Consider the following 15,580-nt stretch of genomic DNA (forward strand, 5'->3'; position numbering starts at 1 on the left):
AAAGACATTTTATGTCAAGAGTCCCTTTCTGGAGGGAGTCCGGGAGAGCCAACCGGGGAGGGGAAAACAAGAGAAAGAAAAAGGAGGGGAGTAAGAAATGGAGAAGGGGGGGGGGCAAGAGAAGGTGATGGGTAGCAAAGCGGGGGTGGCAGCATGCAGAGAGAGAGGGTGAAAGAGGAAGAGTGAGGATGTGAGTTTCCATTTCCTCTCCTCTGTCCCCTCCCTCCCGCCCCATCCTCTGCTCAATTAGCAAAAGCAGCAGGTGCTCGCAGCAGCACAACAGATAAGCTCGGAGGGAAGGGTGAAGCTGTTCCCCTTCTCTTCTTTGCGTTTTCAAGATGACCTGCAAATGTGATACTTCACACCCAGAATGGGCGAGCTGTTTCCTCCGCCAATTTCAGGGGTGATAATTTGACTTTTACCTCTCCACCCCTTTCACCCCCCCCCCACCCCCCCATCTCTCTTTTTCCTCTCCCGCTTTCTCTCTTCATGTTTCCACCAGGTGTCCTCTCTGAAGAGCAAGCTGAAGAAGCAGTCAACTGCCACAGGAAGTGGTGTAGCGCGGGCCTTCCTGAGAACGCAGGCCGCTCTGTTCGGATCCTACCGCGATGCCCTCAGATATAAACCCGTGAGTATCCAGTGTCAATAAAAATTGATCTTGTTCACTGTAGCATATTATATATTGAGATATACACAGACCCAGAGCTAACCCAAATTACATAAATGGAACATCATCTCACTTTCCTCTCGCTGTATCTACCGATGCAGATAATTTGCATTTAAATATTTAATTTTCAACTTCACTGCCAATACAACAAAGGCGGATCAAAAACAGCAACTTCTCTTATGAAAAAATAATGCATCTCTGGATAACCAACAAGCAGCAAACCAAAGCTGTTTTCAGACATGATCTCCGCACAATGTCCGTAGAATTGGGTGCGGACATCAGTTTGCATACGACGAACGCAGCAGGAGACTGTCAGAGTCAGACGCGTTCACAACAGCAAGATAATCGAATGGGAACATTCTGTGGCGTCTGGGTAGAGCAGCAGGAGGCTCGGATAACTCTGCTGCGGAAAGCAACGTTTTTTGTTTGCAGTCATCAACACGCCCACTCACTCACTCGCCTGTGAATCCTCCGGAGATTTTCCTGCTGCATTCTAACATAGGCTCCGTCGGACATCCGCGGTCGGAGAAACTCCAGAGAATGTCCGGAGCAACATCTGCGAACGTTTGCATTCTCACATACAGCACAGCCCCCTCAGAGAAGTTCAAAAGATTCCACAAACTTTTTAACTAACACTTTTCCACAGTGCTTTCACCTCTTTGGATTGTCTTTTAATAACAAGACCACCAAATATATAGAAGGAAAAAGGCCACAGACTGTATTTTTGTCCAAAAGAAGGAGGTATTCGCAGACATGAATATTTCCTGTTCAGAATATGAAGCAGATACTGTCGTTGTGATCTCAGTTTGGGTAATTCAGATCTCACTGGCTTCTGGTTGGACTGGGGCACTTTTGACTGAAGGTAAAAGGTGTGTTTTCAGTCGGAGCGCAGAGCTAAGGTGGGCCTGTCTGAGGCAGTGAAATGTCAGAGGAACTGAAAAGAGTCAGGACGTTCCCTTTGAAGATCCCTTTTAGCCACCTTTGGTGTTTTACTCTCCTTTACTAAGCCCTCCTAACATTTCTTTTCTATATCTTTTCTGCTTATCAAGCCTGAGTCAGAGCAAAGCAAACTACAGCATGTCCTGTTTGTCAAATAGCGAGCCCTTTGTTCCTTTGGCTTTGAGATTAATTGGACTTTGTGGACTACCGGAGTCAAGATGCTACATTATTGATGCTGTCTCTTTTTTCTTCATACAGACAGTATACGAACAAGCTGCCTCCCCTCTGACACAAGCACTGAGACTTGGTGTGTGTGTGTGTGTGTGTGTGTGTGTGTGTGTGTGTGTGTGTGTGTGTGTGTGTGTGTGTGTGTGTGTGTGTGTGTGTGTGTGTGTGTGTGTGTGTGTGTGTGTGTGTGTGTGTGTGTGTGTGTGTGTGTGTGTGTGTGTGTGTGTGTGTGTGTGTGTGTGTGCGCGTGCGCGTGTGCGCGTGTGTGTGAGCACAAGATGCAGTAAATTCTCAATTCACTCACGCTTCTGTTTAAGATGTTATCTTTATGAACACCTCTGGGTTTGCATACATGCAGACGCACAAACATGCACAAACTGCACATCTGCATTCAAGAATATGCTGGTGATGATACTCCCCGAGTTCTGATATTTGTGGAATATATCACTTTACTGGTTGTTGTTCTGAGCTGAGGAAAAGATCTTGGTAGACGGAGCTGCGGCGAGCGCTGTGGTTCACGGGCCCATATGCCTCGACAGAAGGAGGGGTGTGGATGCTCGGTGGGAGTCTTGCTGAGTTGTAAATGAAACAATACTGGAAAATGATAATGAGTTGAGAAGCAATCAGCTGATTAGAACAGCATTTCTTAGGTCATCAGTTTTATCTCACGTCAATGCTCCCCCCCAGGTGCTTCTCACCAGCTCCGAGCAGCACACGTGTCTGGCAGAAGAACCTGAAATAGCAATTCAAATTAGTTTTCACCACCATTGATGAAGCCAAGGCTGCGAGCTGTGCGCTCAACTACCTATGTAGGGCAGAGTTTGCCTCAAGTTTTACTCAAGCGGACATGTACTAGTTCATATCTTCCAACCAGGTTTAATAGCATATTGCTTATTTTCATGTGTAGCAAACAGACATATTCCATTGCAGGTCTACACTCTGATGCTAATTTAGGAATACAGGAACACCAAGCTGAAACTAAAGGCAGTAAAATACAACAGTCCTGCAGTGAAGCTCACTTCAAGGTTTGAATGCCCAGTTTTTGCTGAAACATTTTCAAAGGCGTTACGGTCACACAGCAACCTGCACTTAACAAAAGTGTCCTAATAGCCAACAAAAAACATAGATATTGACTTGCAAAAACACTAAAAGCAAATATGACAAAATAAAACAAACTATAAAAGGCATAAAATCAAAAACTAATACACTGGAACGATAAAAGGCTGGAAGCTCGGACTACATTAGATTAGATTAGATTAGATTCAAATTAATTGTAATTGTGCAGAGTGCAAGTACAGAGACAACGGAATGCAGTTAGTGTCTAACCAGAAGTGCAAAAAACTGTAGACTGCAGAGTATGTACATGTAATGGAACAGTATAGACAGATATATACAGTAAAGTATGGAGTATAGTGCAGTAAGGGTATATACAGTTATATGTACTACATGATCAATGTCTATTCTAAACTTTAGAATGAAAGGTTTTCTCTGTCCTTTAAATGAAATACCAATTAATACCAGTAATCTGTTTATTTATTGAATCCTTAAGGAAGAAATACATTGGCATTAATTTACATCATCTTTCACCATGATCCCATTAACAGCTCACATTTACATTGAATATGACAAATACATGTAGTCTTAAACTAAACTGATAATGTCTTATTTACTGATTTCAAATTCAGCTTCTCTTTGATCAGAACATTCATCCATGGAGAACTGCTCAGCACTCACTCTCAGCCAATTCTGCCTTGAGAGAACGTTCACGGTTACATGTATGGATTGTGTGTGTTATGAGCATAAATAATGTGATAAAACCAAGTTTAGAGTCTTTAAAAAAAGTTCACCCCTGGGATGGTGGTCCTGGTGACAGCAGCCTCGGGGGGAAGTTAACAATGGTCCCTCGGAATTAACTCTACAATGGCTAAACCCTTACACGTTTCAGTAAAACGTGTTCAATCATTGCAAGTACCAGGTGCGAGTGAGAATGAATGGCAAACCTGGTGACTGTGTTAAAACAAGATTCATTTATTGTTGTTGTGTTGTCGGGGTAGCGATCGTCATTCGGTGCAAGCCTGTGTTGGATTGTAGGATACTGATGTGCACACAGACCCACTCTTAAAGTGGACTTGGAAAGTTTTTTTTTATTGTAAAGCAGCAGATAGTCTCAGAAGGCTTTTTTCTCTTGTCTTTTTTTCCCCTTTTATTGCCGCAGTATGGTCCGAGGCTGTAGTAGCCAGATGGAGACAAAGCTGATTAAAACTACAACTGGGGCCACTTTCAACTTGGCTTTTAACGCGCGAATACGCCTTAAAAACTTTTAGTGATGTAAGTGGAGCAGTGTTCCTGTGATGTAATTTGGGCCACTGGTATCATCCCTCAAAATGGGGTTAGTCTCCAGTGTCGTTAAGTTGTTTTTGTGTGCCACGCTGTGCTCGTTGCCTGGAACAGACAAAGTACATTGTTGTACACCAGCAGAATTTGGAGCATCATTGAAATATGTGAGAATTATGTTAATTATGAGAAAACATGAATTTGAAATGACCGTGGGGCTGAGTGTGATTGGCCTGCAGTGGTTCTGTTGTCATCCTCCGTGTCTATAGCTCACAGGCCGACCGACATGATGTAAGAAACAGTAATAATGTGATGATGTGTTAGTGTGGAGTACTGGGGAGTTTACTGGGACACCGTCTTCTGGTCTGGGGAAGATTGTGTTCACTCAGCCAGGGGAATTATTTATTTTATAAGGGACGTTCTCTGCCTCCTCCTTCTCCCTCCTTCCTCTTTCCTTCCTGTCTCTTTTTTTACACTCATTTTCTGTTTCAGGATCACTTAAGCTCCGTAATGAAGAAATCAGATTGAATAGTACATTGTAAGAAAAGTGCATAATGGAAACAGACACGATGTGAGTGTCTCATTGATATGAATTATATTATAAACCCCGGTGTTCAGTTCAGACCCCCTACCCACCAAACACATCTGCCTTCCTTCCTGTGGCCCATTTCTGAACTGAGCAAACATGGTGAAAAACAGATTGATACAATGAGCAGGGAGCCAACATGAATTAGAAACATTTGTGTATTTAAATTTTTTGTCAATAATGTCTCCTTGGACTCCTCAGGGGGAGCCAATCACGTTCTGTGAGGAGAGCTTTGTGAACCACCGCTCGAGCACCTTGAGGAGCTTCCTGTCCATGGCTGTTAACCTGCAGCTCTTCAAACAGGTACGTGTGTGTGTGTGTGTGTGTGTGTGTGTGTGTGTGTGTGTGTGTGTGTGTGTGTGTGTGTGTGTGTGTGTGTGTGTGTGTGTGTGTGTGTGTGTGTGTGTGTGTGTGTGTGTGTCTCTCTCAATTTTTCATACTGAACCAGTAAAATGTCTCTGATTCATGAAAATGTGTGAATTCTGGCCACATATGTTACTTTACAGCTATTTTCAGACATGAACTCCAGAAAATTGGTCTTAAAATAAATACAATTTTGTTTGTAATAAAAAAATTCTCCCAGCACCCCTTAGGCTCAGCAATCTGTCAACTGGGTAGAGTAAGCACTTAGTATCTTGACAGTTCGGTTGTTCAGAGTCAGGACAAATGGAGAAGAGAGAGGGGCCTGGGATTATAGATGGTTATTGACCCCTACAACTGTTTACTGTGGTTATCTCTGAACACTCATCCTAATGTTTCACTGTTTGCCTAATGTGCAAACTGAACCACGATAAGTCAGGCATGTTGAAAGTAATTTACTGTACCAAACCATATCGTCTGTGCACGAAAAAAAAAAGTGGAAATGTGGCCAGATTTCTACCTTGGTCCCTCAAAATATAATGTATTGATGTGCAGTGTATGCAGAGTGTGTGTAAATGTTTTTGTATGGTTGTGAGGACTATTTGTCCAGTTCTCACATATTGGAAGAGCTTTTTGAGGGATAAGACTTGGCTTTAGGGGTTCATGTTTAGAATTAGATTGAGGTCAAGGTAAGGTGACATGGAATTCATTATGTCAATGAGTGTAACTATAGAAAGTGAGGACGGGGTCTAGGTGTCGCTCCTGTTGCCCCCGATGTGGGAACCTGAATCTGTTTACCCAGTGGCATTATGACTACTTGGACAAAAATCAAATCCCCATACATCATTCAGCTTTAAGGTGAAGACATGTTTTCAGGTTAGGCTAAGGTTAGGTTTGGTGTGTGTGAGGGAGAGAGAGAGAGAGAGAGAGAGAGAGAGTGAGAGATAATCCTTTATTCATGTGTGGTTACACGAGTTTCCCTTAAAATCACTCATGTATACTTAATATGTTTTTCCACAAAAATTCCCTCAGCAATACTAAACTTAACAGCGCCTGAGCTGGAGAGGAGAGACACCTCTGGCTCCAAAGAAAATTTCCTCTCACCCCTTGAATTTTTCTTTGTGCTCCCTGACCCGTGATAGTGGTGTGATTTACCCCTGAGAGTTACTGCACAGCGGCCCTCAATCAGCCTTTTGTTTTTCTGGACATTCTGCCCCATCTATAATTTTTCCCAGGCAGAGCAGATAGCGAGCATCAGTTCAAAGTGTCCTCCCGGCTGACTCCTGCCTCAGCGGTAGCATTGGGAAACAGGCCCTTATCTCCTACTCCTCCTCCTCCTCCTTCTCCAGCACGGGGGATGGGATGAGCTTATCTCCTCCACTCCTCTTTTGAGTAAAGTGAGGGAGGCCAGCGGTCGGCTCGAGCTCTGCTCTGGCCTTGACCCATACGCGTTCACAAACACAAACAATATTCAACTCGCCTGGCCACACGCATGCATACAAACATTTTTGTAAACGCTTTGTACACAATTCCTTGTTTTTTTATTGATTATTTCTATACCAACTGTTTTTATATGGTATACCTTTTGTCCTGTAATATTTTGTGTTAACTGTCAGCATAAGTCACATTATTTGTGAGTAAAACTGCTGATTCCCCATATTTAAAAACATAATTAGTATTTTACCACATAGTAATGTGAGTAATAAATGTGTGTGTGTGTGTGTGTGTGTGTGTGTGTCTGTGTCTGTGTGTGTGTGAATATATATCAAATATTGTTTGATCAACCAACTGAAACTATTATTAGGGCCTGAGCGCCGACCAGCAGGAGGCTCGCCAAGGCCCTCTTGTTATTATTATTACTACTATTAATGTTGATGTTTGCTTCTTTGTCTGGTTTCCTTCTTCCCCAGCCAAGGTGAACAACCATAATTCCAACTGGGATTGTTAATGGAGGGCGTCATGGCTGTAATTTAATAGCCTAAGATATGTAAACAGGTCGTGTTGCTCGATTATTCATCAGACTGAAACAGTTCATCTAATCTATTAGATGTATATTAAATTACATATGTCATTTATTCAGTTGCACAATGGTCAAACTAAGGGATTGTCAGCAGCACAAGGTCAAACCTGAACCAAATTCAAACCATATTAATGGCATTGGTTTACCACAACATACATCACACACACACTGAAGCACACACACACACACGTGTGATGTCGAGGTGTTGCCTGAGTTTGAGGTGTTGCCATCTCGGCAGGAAATAGTTTCTCTACAGATTCTTTGTTTCATGAATTTGCTTTCCTTCCATCTAAAGCAGCTTCTTTGCTTCATAATCAGCCACAAATAAAATGAATGTAAACTAAGTTTAAGCAAACAAACATATCTGCTAAATTAATAAAATAAGTATTTAAGTGATCAGATTATTAGGGCCACTTTAAGGTAAAGACATTTCTGATATTTCAAGAATAAGGTCATAATATTATGAGAATAACTTTGTAATGTTACAAGAAAAAGTCATAACACTATGTAATTAAAATCCTTATTTTTGGCTATGTGTCGCCTGCTTTAAAATGAGGAATGTGGAGCATATAGGTTTCACAAATAACAAAATACTAATTCTTTTGGCACATCAGCACCATTAGCATCGGGACCAATCTGAAGAAAGAAAGAATGACTTTTTTCTGAATAAATTACAACTTAATTTTCAATATCTTCCTTCTTTTTCTTGAAATACTACATTTTTCTGAATGAATTACAATTAAAGTCTTGTAATACTCATTCTTCTCAATTATGATTTTATTCTATCCCAATGAAATACAGACAGTAAGTCAACCCTAAATTGAATACATACGGACGTCTCCCATTCGTCTTGACCGGATTGCCGGTACTGCCGCTCACAGTTTCACCTCTTGCTCCCTGATTTTTCCTTTCCGTTTCCTTTTCCGTCCTTCTCTGTTCGGAACAAAACAAGTGGGAGAGTCCATCACCAAGACTGCAGAAGAAAACCTGTCTACACTGACCCGCTTCCTATTAAACCATCTTCAGCTCCTACACTCTTATTTACTCACGAGCACACAAACAAGATCATCTGTGTGCACTGTGCAACCAGAGACTCAGTCAATGAATTCTTACTGAGCCGTACAGTTTTTTATTGAGTCTGCAGGAGGCCTGGTAATGTCCTGCCAGAGTCTTTGTGGACAGTCGATCAATAATCGTCCATTGTTCTCCGTTTAAATGAATGTGAATGAGCCGTTCTTGCTCAGAAAGGAGCAAAGGAGCAAAACCAAATCATTTGATTTAAAAGTCTGTGCGTGTGGCGTCACTCCATCCACTCGACTGAGTCTACAACTGACTCCTTATTACAGGATTTACAGTTAGCTGGCAGATAAATGTTGTTATAACAACAATAACAGTAATGGCTGCTACACACTGGCCCCAGTGTGGAAAAGCTGAATGTCAGAGACAGCTTGTTCTCTTGTTCTTCTCAAGAAATTTGTGTCTCAGCTTTCTTTTAATCAAACTTTATATTTTAAATATCAGTGGCTTTTTAGAAAAAAATATTTTTATGCTTGATTGACTTCTACATCAGCACGTCAAGCACCAATAGTGGGTGCCACTTACTTCCTTGGCTTCTTTCCTTTTTGCCAATGTCTGGATGTCTAAGCTCTAATATCTAGCAAAGATGTTGGTGAGCTGTAAACCCGAATCCAACCATAACAACCTCCTGTCAGATGACATATACGCTACATCCCTCGGTTTACGTGATCAAATTCCACAAACATTTCCTTGAGGCTTCCCCCGTGTTTCTCTTCATATTAACTCCTCATCCCAACTTCTGGCTGCACAGGTCCACAGTTTAAACAAAGCTTGACCACTCTGACCAGCCGGCGAGTGAGTCAGTGTGCTGGTAGCCAGATGGGAGGTCTCTTCCTCTCTGCTGTTTCCAACTACAGCAGCAGCAGGAAACAAGATGACATGTAGACATGAAGAGGTGGAACAATTGGTGCACCTGGATCTGTACTTATGCTTTGATTTGACATCATGTCAGCACGTAGTTTGGCTTGACTTTCTTTGGTAAGAATGTCACACACAGTAGAGAACCTACCACAGCCACGGCCCGAGAGTCGTCTTAAATGCAATCGAGCCTTAAAGCTAATCCAACAGAACAATGCAGATCATGAAAATTGCACACAACCATAGATTTAAGTCCCCAAAATATGCCTGATTATTTTGATTTTCTTTTTTTTTATCAGGATCCATGCATTATTCCCTGGGAAATTAGTGAAAATGTCCAAAAAAAACATCCTCTCTCACGATGTAAAAGAAAAGGATTATTCTTTTTAAAATCCTAGAGCCGCCCCATTGGTCTCTTTCTTGACCCTGACAAATGGACAGCCGTGAAAACCTAGCCTCCTCCACAGAAATAATAATTAAAGCAAAAACATTTGAGTGTTGGTGGAGTGAAATTGTTCTTCACCGTAAAGCTCGCCTGGGCTCTAATTTGAATTTTCCTAGTGTTTCTTTGAGGGAGATTTTTTTTGTTGTTGACTCACTCTCAAAACAAAGAAAATGAGCCTTTGTCTTCGACTCTTGTGTTTGTGTACATGCACGTGTGCGCGAGCTGAGGTTGGTCGGCATGTGCGCCGAGTGCGGTGATCACAGTCTGCCATTGTTGAGTAATGTCTAATTAAGGGCCACAGTGAGGCGGGTTAATGTTGTCTGTGGTGTGTGCAGGGGGATGGGGGGTGGATAGGTGATGATTTGGGTTGATTATCTGCACTAATTGGGCCCGGCAAGTAGCGGAGCAGCGGTCGGAACCTGCAGTCTCACCTCTCATTAAAATGATCTAATGATGAGCTTCCAGCTCCTCTGACCAGACGAGCGAGTGGCTGTGGCGGTCACTAGTTAGCAGACGGTCCCTGCGGACATGCGCCCTGCAACAACCTGCACTGCTGTTGCACTTTGGACAGAGGCGGTGTGTAGCTTCTGTTGAAAAAAAAAAATGGTGTTTTTTCTTCGAAATACACGTGTTTGAAAAGGTAGGAGGTGACGATTGTTAATTAATGCAGTCATCTGTCGGAATTCATTTCAGTTTTAAATCCAAATGACAGAATTGCTGATTATTCCCCTCCCACCTTTACACACACAAAAAAAACATTGTATGGATTATTATTATTATAGGTTAAAAACAAAACAAAACATTTTGGCTAAATAAACACAAAAAGTTAGTTGAAAAGTTAGTGCTTTGAAAAAAATAAAAGGGAAATACTATACAGCAGCTGCTTGGTTGTTTTTTTTCTGGTTCACCAGAAATGTTCCCAAATCTCTTGATGTCTTATTTTCTTTGCTGATATTATAAGTGATTGGACAGGAAACCAACAGCACTTAGGGGTCAATCTGGTTGGACTCAGTTAATAGAAAACAGTGCACCGTTTGTGTGACTGAGTGATCTACAGTCACATCATTTTTTCGATGAAATCTAAAGATTTTCTTCATTTTCACTATTTAGAAAGATGGTATATACATATTTTGTCGTCTTTGGAATATTATAATTGGATAAATGACTAAACACTTTGATGTGTTTTTCCCTACTTTTATTTGGTCATGCTTTAATGTTACTGTCTTGCTTTAATATTATGTTATTGTGTTAATCCCAAATGTTTGTGTCAATGTTTTATTGCTCCTGCACAACATAATATTGAAGTGCATTTGTGACTGTGCTCATGAAATCTGCCTTGACTGTTGGGTCAATATTTATGAGACGGAGTTTTATGCGCTCAATGTTACACTGGGAGGAAATGAAACTTCCTCATGTCTCAGACAGTGGGCAGCATGTAGTCTGCTGCCCTAATCCCTCATCTGCTCCACATTACCAAATCCCTATTACCTGCTACCCACCTAATCTTGGGATGTAGTTTCCGTCAGGTAGGATTAATAACACCCCACTGGGGCTGGAGTGTTTGAATCTGTGTGTAAGTGCGTGTGTGTTTGTTTAAGTGTGTCCACATTCAACCCCCCCCCCCCCCCCCCCCCTCCCTTCTCTAATAAGCATGTTGTAATTTATGGTCGTAGTTCATCGACGGACGGCTGGCCAAATTGAACGCAGGCCGCGGCTTCACCGACGCGTTTGAAGAGGAGATCACAGAGGGGGGCTTCTGTGGAAGTGAGTAATGCTGGGCCTGTCCATCAATTAGTCACATTATATGTATTTGCCATATTTCATGTGCGAGGCAGAAGTTATTGTACTACAGTAAGTTCTAAAAGCTGTGAACATAAATAAGGAGCAACCTTTAAAGTTATGACAATCAAAAAGACACTTCTGTTCCTAAAATAAAAACAAACTCTCTCAAAACCAGTAAAATGTAGAAAAAGGCAAACAATGATAAACTAATTAGAGAATGTGGAAAATACTATAATATACTATACAATTTGAAAACATTCTGGTCCTCCGCTACTTAGTATGTGAGTCACATTTGAATGCTTTTGTAAAAAATGTTCATAAACACGCCTGTGACCACATAAGGCGCTTTAAATATTAATGCACTAATTAACTTTATTGTCCTTTGAAGAGCAGAATTTCATTATTTATATAGCCAGTATTTTCATCATACTCAAAAGTTGCTCTCAGCTGTTTGAAAATCAGTGAAAAGCTCAGTATATGAGTGGAATTGGTTCCTTTTTAAAAATATTTCGCATCCATCTCGGGAGTCATTTGTCGCAAAAGTCTTTTATTGGAAGTGGTAAAAAGGTGACGTGTAAATCTTACTGAAGGTGGCAAAAGAAGATTGAAGGAAGACTTGATAATATGTTGGCAGCAATGAGCTTCATTACATGTGAAGACTTTGCACGAGACATCAGAAGTTTGAGTGCTCAGACAAATTAGGTTGTTTTGATCGTAACACCTCAGGTTTGAATCATATTCACACAACAACAAAAAAAAGAAATGCCATCCAGATGCTGCAGCTAAATACCCATCATTTTATTAGGCCCATCTATTCTGATCTTGACCCAAACCCACACTGTCATCCGTAATGGAGGAAACAGTCCTCCATAAATCCATGAATTCAAGGTTAAATTCTTGATAATTTTCATTAGTAACTGTTTTCATTTATAATTGGTTAGAGGGCAAGAGATGAAAAGGACTTTTAACTTAATAAGTTTACTGGAAAGAAGACATACTGCAGAACATAGTCAATATTTCTAATTGTTTTCTTCAGCCACATTTTCCAACACTCACTACGTTTGTCCTGAACCATACGAAAATAGATTTGCCCACATCTATAATATTCCCAGTAAGTGTTTATAGCTATAGCACTGTGTCTAATATCCATAGGTGCCTTTGCTTTGCAATGTTCATACTGTGCTGTTGAGTGCGAAATGATTAATTCATATGTCCTGTGTTTTATACATCCCCTCAGGTAATTCACGGTCTTATCAGCAATGGATGCACACTGTAAAGGTATCCACAGATTGCCGTGCATCTCGCACCTAAATGCTTTTATCTATGGCTCTTTTTTTTCTTTCTTTTTTTTTATGTTTCACTCATTTTATTCCTGAGTTATATTTAATTGAATGCGTGATTGACACGACTCCGTTTGAAGTCCTGGTGCTGCCTCCGGAATGAAGGGGCTGCCTGAATGTACAGATCCAGCTTGAGTGCACTTTGGTGTGTGAAGCGGCGCGTGCAGCAGGACAGTGGAGGCAGACAGGGAGGGAGACAGAAGTGATTTGACGTGACAAGACGTCCTCCAACATGACATGTTGATCTGGCAGCAAACACGGGCGTTACTCCGCTGAACCGACCCGAGAACATAGATCTCTCCCTCCTTCTTCATCTCCTTCTGTCGCTTTCCTCCCCTCCTTTCTCTCTTTATTTCTCTCCCTCCTTTCATCTCTGTCACAGCCCCCCTCTGTCTCTCACTCACGGAGTATCCCTCCCTCGCCCTCCCTCTCTCCCCACGCCTTCAGCTAAGGCTGAATTAGTTCTCTAGAGTGCTCTTCAAAGGTTTGTTAAAGTTCACATTTCCTGACTGACAGGGATCTATAAGAGGGGCCTTCACCTCGGCCCCTTCTCGCTCTCTCCCTCTGCCGACTTCTGAAACACTGTCTGCCATTTACTCTGTTTAGCCGTTTAGCTGATGCTTTGTGCTCACACTAAAGACCAAACGGAGGGAAAAGAGTGAGACGCCAAAGGAGAGAAGCAGCAACTCCGAGTGAGGGAAAGGAAGACACGCACACAGAGATATTGGGCACCATAATGTCAGTCTGCAGAACTCAAAGTAGAAATCAATCATGCACAGTCCCTTCCGTCGCTGCTTCAGTCGGCTTCTAAATAAAAACCTCCTGAATGCTGTGAATCATGCAGTTTATCATGGCTCAGCAATATGATACTTTGCTTGATGTCACCACTTTTTTTTTTTTTAACTGAAGTCATATTACAATACTCTGTAGAGCTGCAGTGGGAGCTTTGGTTGTTTGATGTTGAACATTTGCCCTTGGGGTTGGGTGATATATAGTATACTGTGCATCACAGTAGGGCAAGTATATGCCGAATCACATCAAAAAAAATTAAAAACTGAATGATGCAGTAATGAGGCAAAACTCCTTAATAACACATTTGGTTAGTGTTCTTTTTAATCACAGTAAAAATATTTGTAGGTTAATATTAATTCAGTGTGTTTAAATATATTTATATATACTGTAAAGGAATAATTCATAAGAAGATACATGATGATAATTGGTTTGAATGTGTGTGGGGGGGGGGGAGAAACTCCCTTAAAACGTATTTCAGTGTCTGACAAATAATTGTCTTTGTGTATCACAGAGGGGAGGAGCCCTCATCAACACAGCTGTGACAAAGGTATGTGCTGCAAAAAAAACGGGCGCCACATCGGCGCTTTGATCAACACTGTACGTATTTAAAGTGAATCCTCAAATCTGGGAGGAAAAAAAATCATTGAAACAGACCTCGGATGACATTTTGCGGGTTCTTTAGAGAGGAAAAAAAATTAGTCATTATGCTGGAAGATATGAAAATGAAATCAAAATAATGTGTCTGACGCATTTGGCTGTGGAGCGAGTGGGGAGCGTTGTTCGTGATGAGTCGGTGTTTGATGAGCAGTGCCGTGTGGTTATGTGCAGTGCAATAGGTGGTCAGGGGGCCCTTTCATGTTATCGCCTCCTGTTAGTGCGCGAGGCTTTCTTATCCAGCCTTTTGTCTCCGTGTTTTTGCCACGGGGATCAAAGCATTTCTTGATGTTACATGAAATCAGAACAGAATGTTAATGCAACATGTTTTGATTAGCAATCTGTGTGTGTGTGTGTGTGTGTGTGTGTGTGTGTGTGTGTGTGTGTGTGTGTGTGTGTGTGTGTGTGTGTGTGTGTGTGTGTGTGTGTGTGTGTGTGTGTGTGTGTGTGTGTGTGTGTGTGTGTTTTTCCACCTAGGCCAAGAGTCACGCCAAGAGGGGCATCCGGGACATTAAGGGCAGACTTAAAGCCAGGGTGAGCAGCACGGACCTTCACACCTCTCTGACACATTTCAGCATACACACACACACATGTACACACTCGTTTTGTGATGCACACACACACACACCCACGGAAAGGCTGCTTTACATGTAGTGTGTGATTTTGACGCAGGGGCTTTTAATGACTGTTGAAGCCTGCTTAGCGCTTTGTTCAGGCTGTACATTTTTAACCAGCGCCCCTCTGGCTATGGCCTGTCATGTCATCCGAGCCCCAGCCCCTCTTTCTCTTTTATTGTCTGCATATTTCATCAGTTAGCCTGTGATTTCCTCAAAGCTAATGTAATGAGGTGTATGTTTCCATAAGCCTGATGGATTTGATAAGGCAAAAGCAGTTTGATCTGTCAGTGGGAAGCCGAGGCGAGAGGGCACCGATGACGAACAAGAGCAGCGTGCGGCGTTCAGCGCACAAAACACAGCGGAGGCAAATAAGAAGGGCTGGGATCATATTAATTTATGAAGTCAGTTTCCCTGTGCAGTGAGAAGACAAATGAATTTGAGTTTCATTAATCTGCGTTTACTGCTTGTCCCTTACAAAAACATTTTGGTTATTTAATTAAATAATTTGATAAAACAGTATATTTTGGGGGGGACTATTTCACCTGCAGATTCAAGTGGGATTGACTAAGATAAAATACAGGGTCCATTTTCATCATAGTGAAGGAATATGTCACCAAATGTAACGGTGTGCTTCATTTATGTGTTTTAAGGGGGTTTAAAGATCAGGTGACACAGGGGAATACGCTGTATCAGGCTGTAGACTCATTACTTGTTACAATTCATCTCTTCATGGGATTTGTTGACAGTAATTCTTACATTGGAAATGGATTAACTTCTATGGGGGACAAATGCATTTAATGTCTTGTGTGGTCACATACAAATCCACATTATCATCCAAACTAAGGGATATCTTATTTCAAATTCATTTGTAACACAATCAT

The 15,580-nt window shown here is 41.7% G+C and overlaps 1 protein-coding gene across 4 annotated transcripts in view; it reads left to right on the forward strand.

Annotated features, from left to right (window-relative positions):
- dennd1b (DENN/MADD domain containing 1B) overlaps window positions 1-15,580 on the forward strand; it is a 101,881-nt gene that overhangs the window by 71,903 nt on the left and 14,398 nt on the right. For all 4 annotated transcript variants that reach the window (XM_035648718.2, XM_047337001.1, XM_047337002.1 and 1 more), the window contains 6 exons: window positions 503-628; window positions 4,956-5,057; window positions 11,188-11,278; window positions 12,534-12,574; window positions 13,940-13,975; window positions 14,560-14,616. In XM_035648718.2, coding sequence (XP_035504611.1) covers window positions 503-628; window positions 4,956-5,057; window positions 11,188-11,278; window positions 12,534-12,574; window positions 13,940-13,975; window positions 14,560-14,616 — 453 coding nt within the window. The remainder of the gene's footprint in view (window positions 1-502; window positions 629-4,955; window positions 5,058-11,187; window positions 11,279-12,533; window positions 12,575-13,939; window positions 13,976-14,559; window positions 14,617-15,580) is intronic.

Source organism: Scophthalmus maximus, chromosome 13 (assembly GCF_022379125.1).
Source record: "Scophthalmus maximus strain ysfricsl-2021 chromosome 13, ASM2237912v1, whole genome shotgun sequence".
NCBI classification, from domain to species: domain Eukaryota; kingdom Metazoa; phylum Chordata; class Actinopteri; order Pleuronectiformes; family Scophthalmidae; genus Scophthalmus; species Scophthalmus maximus.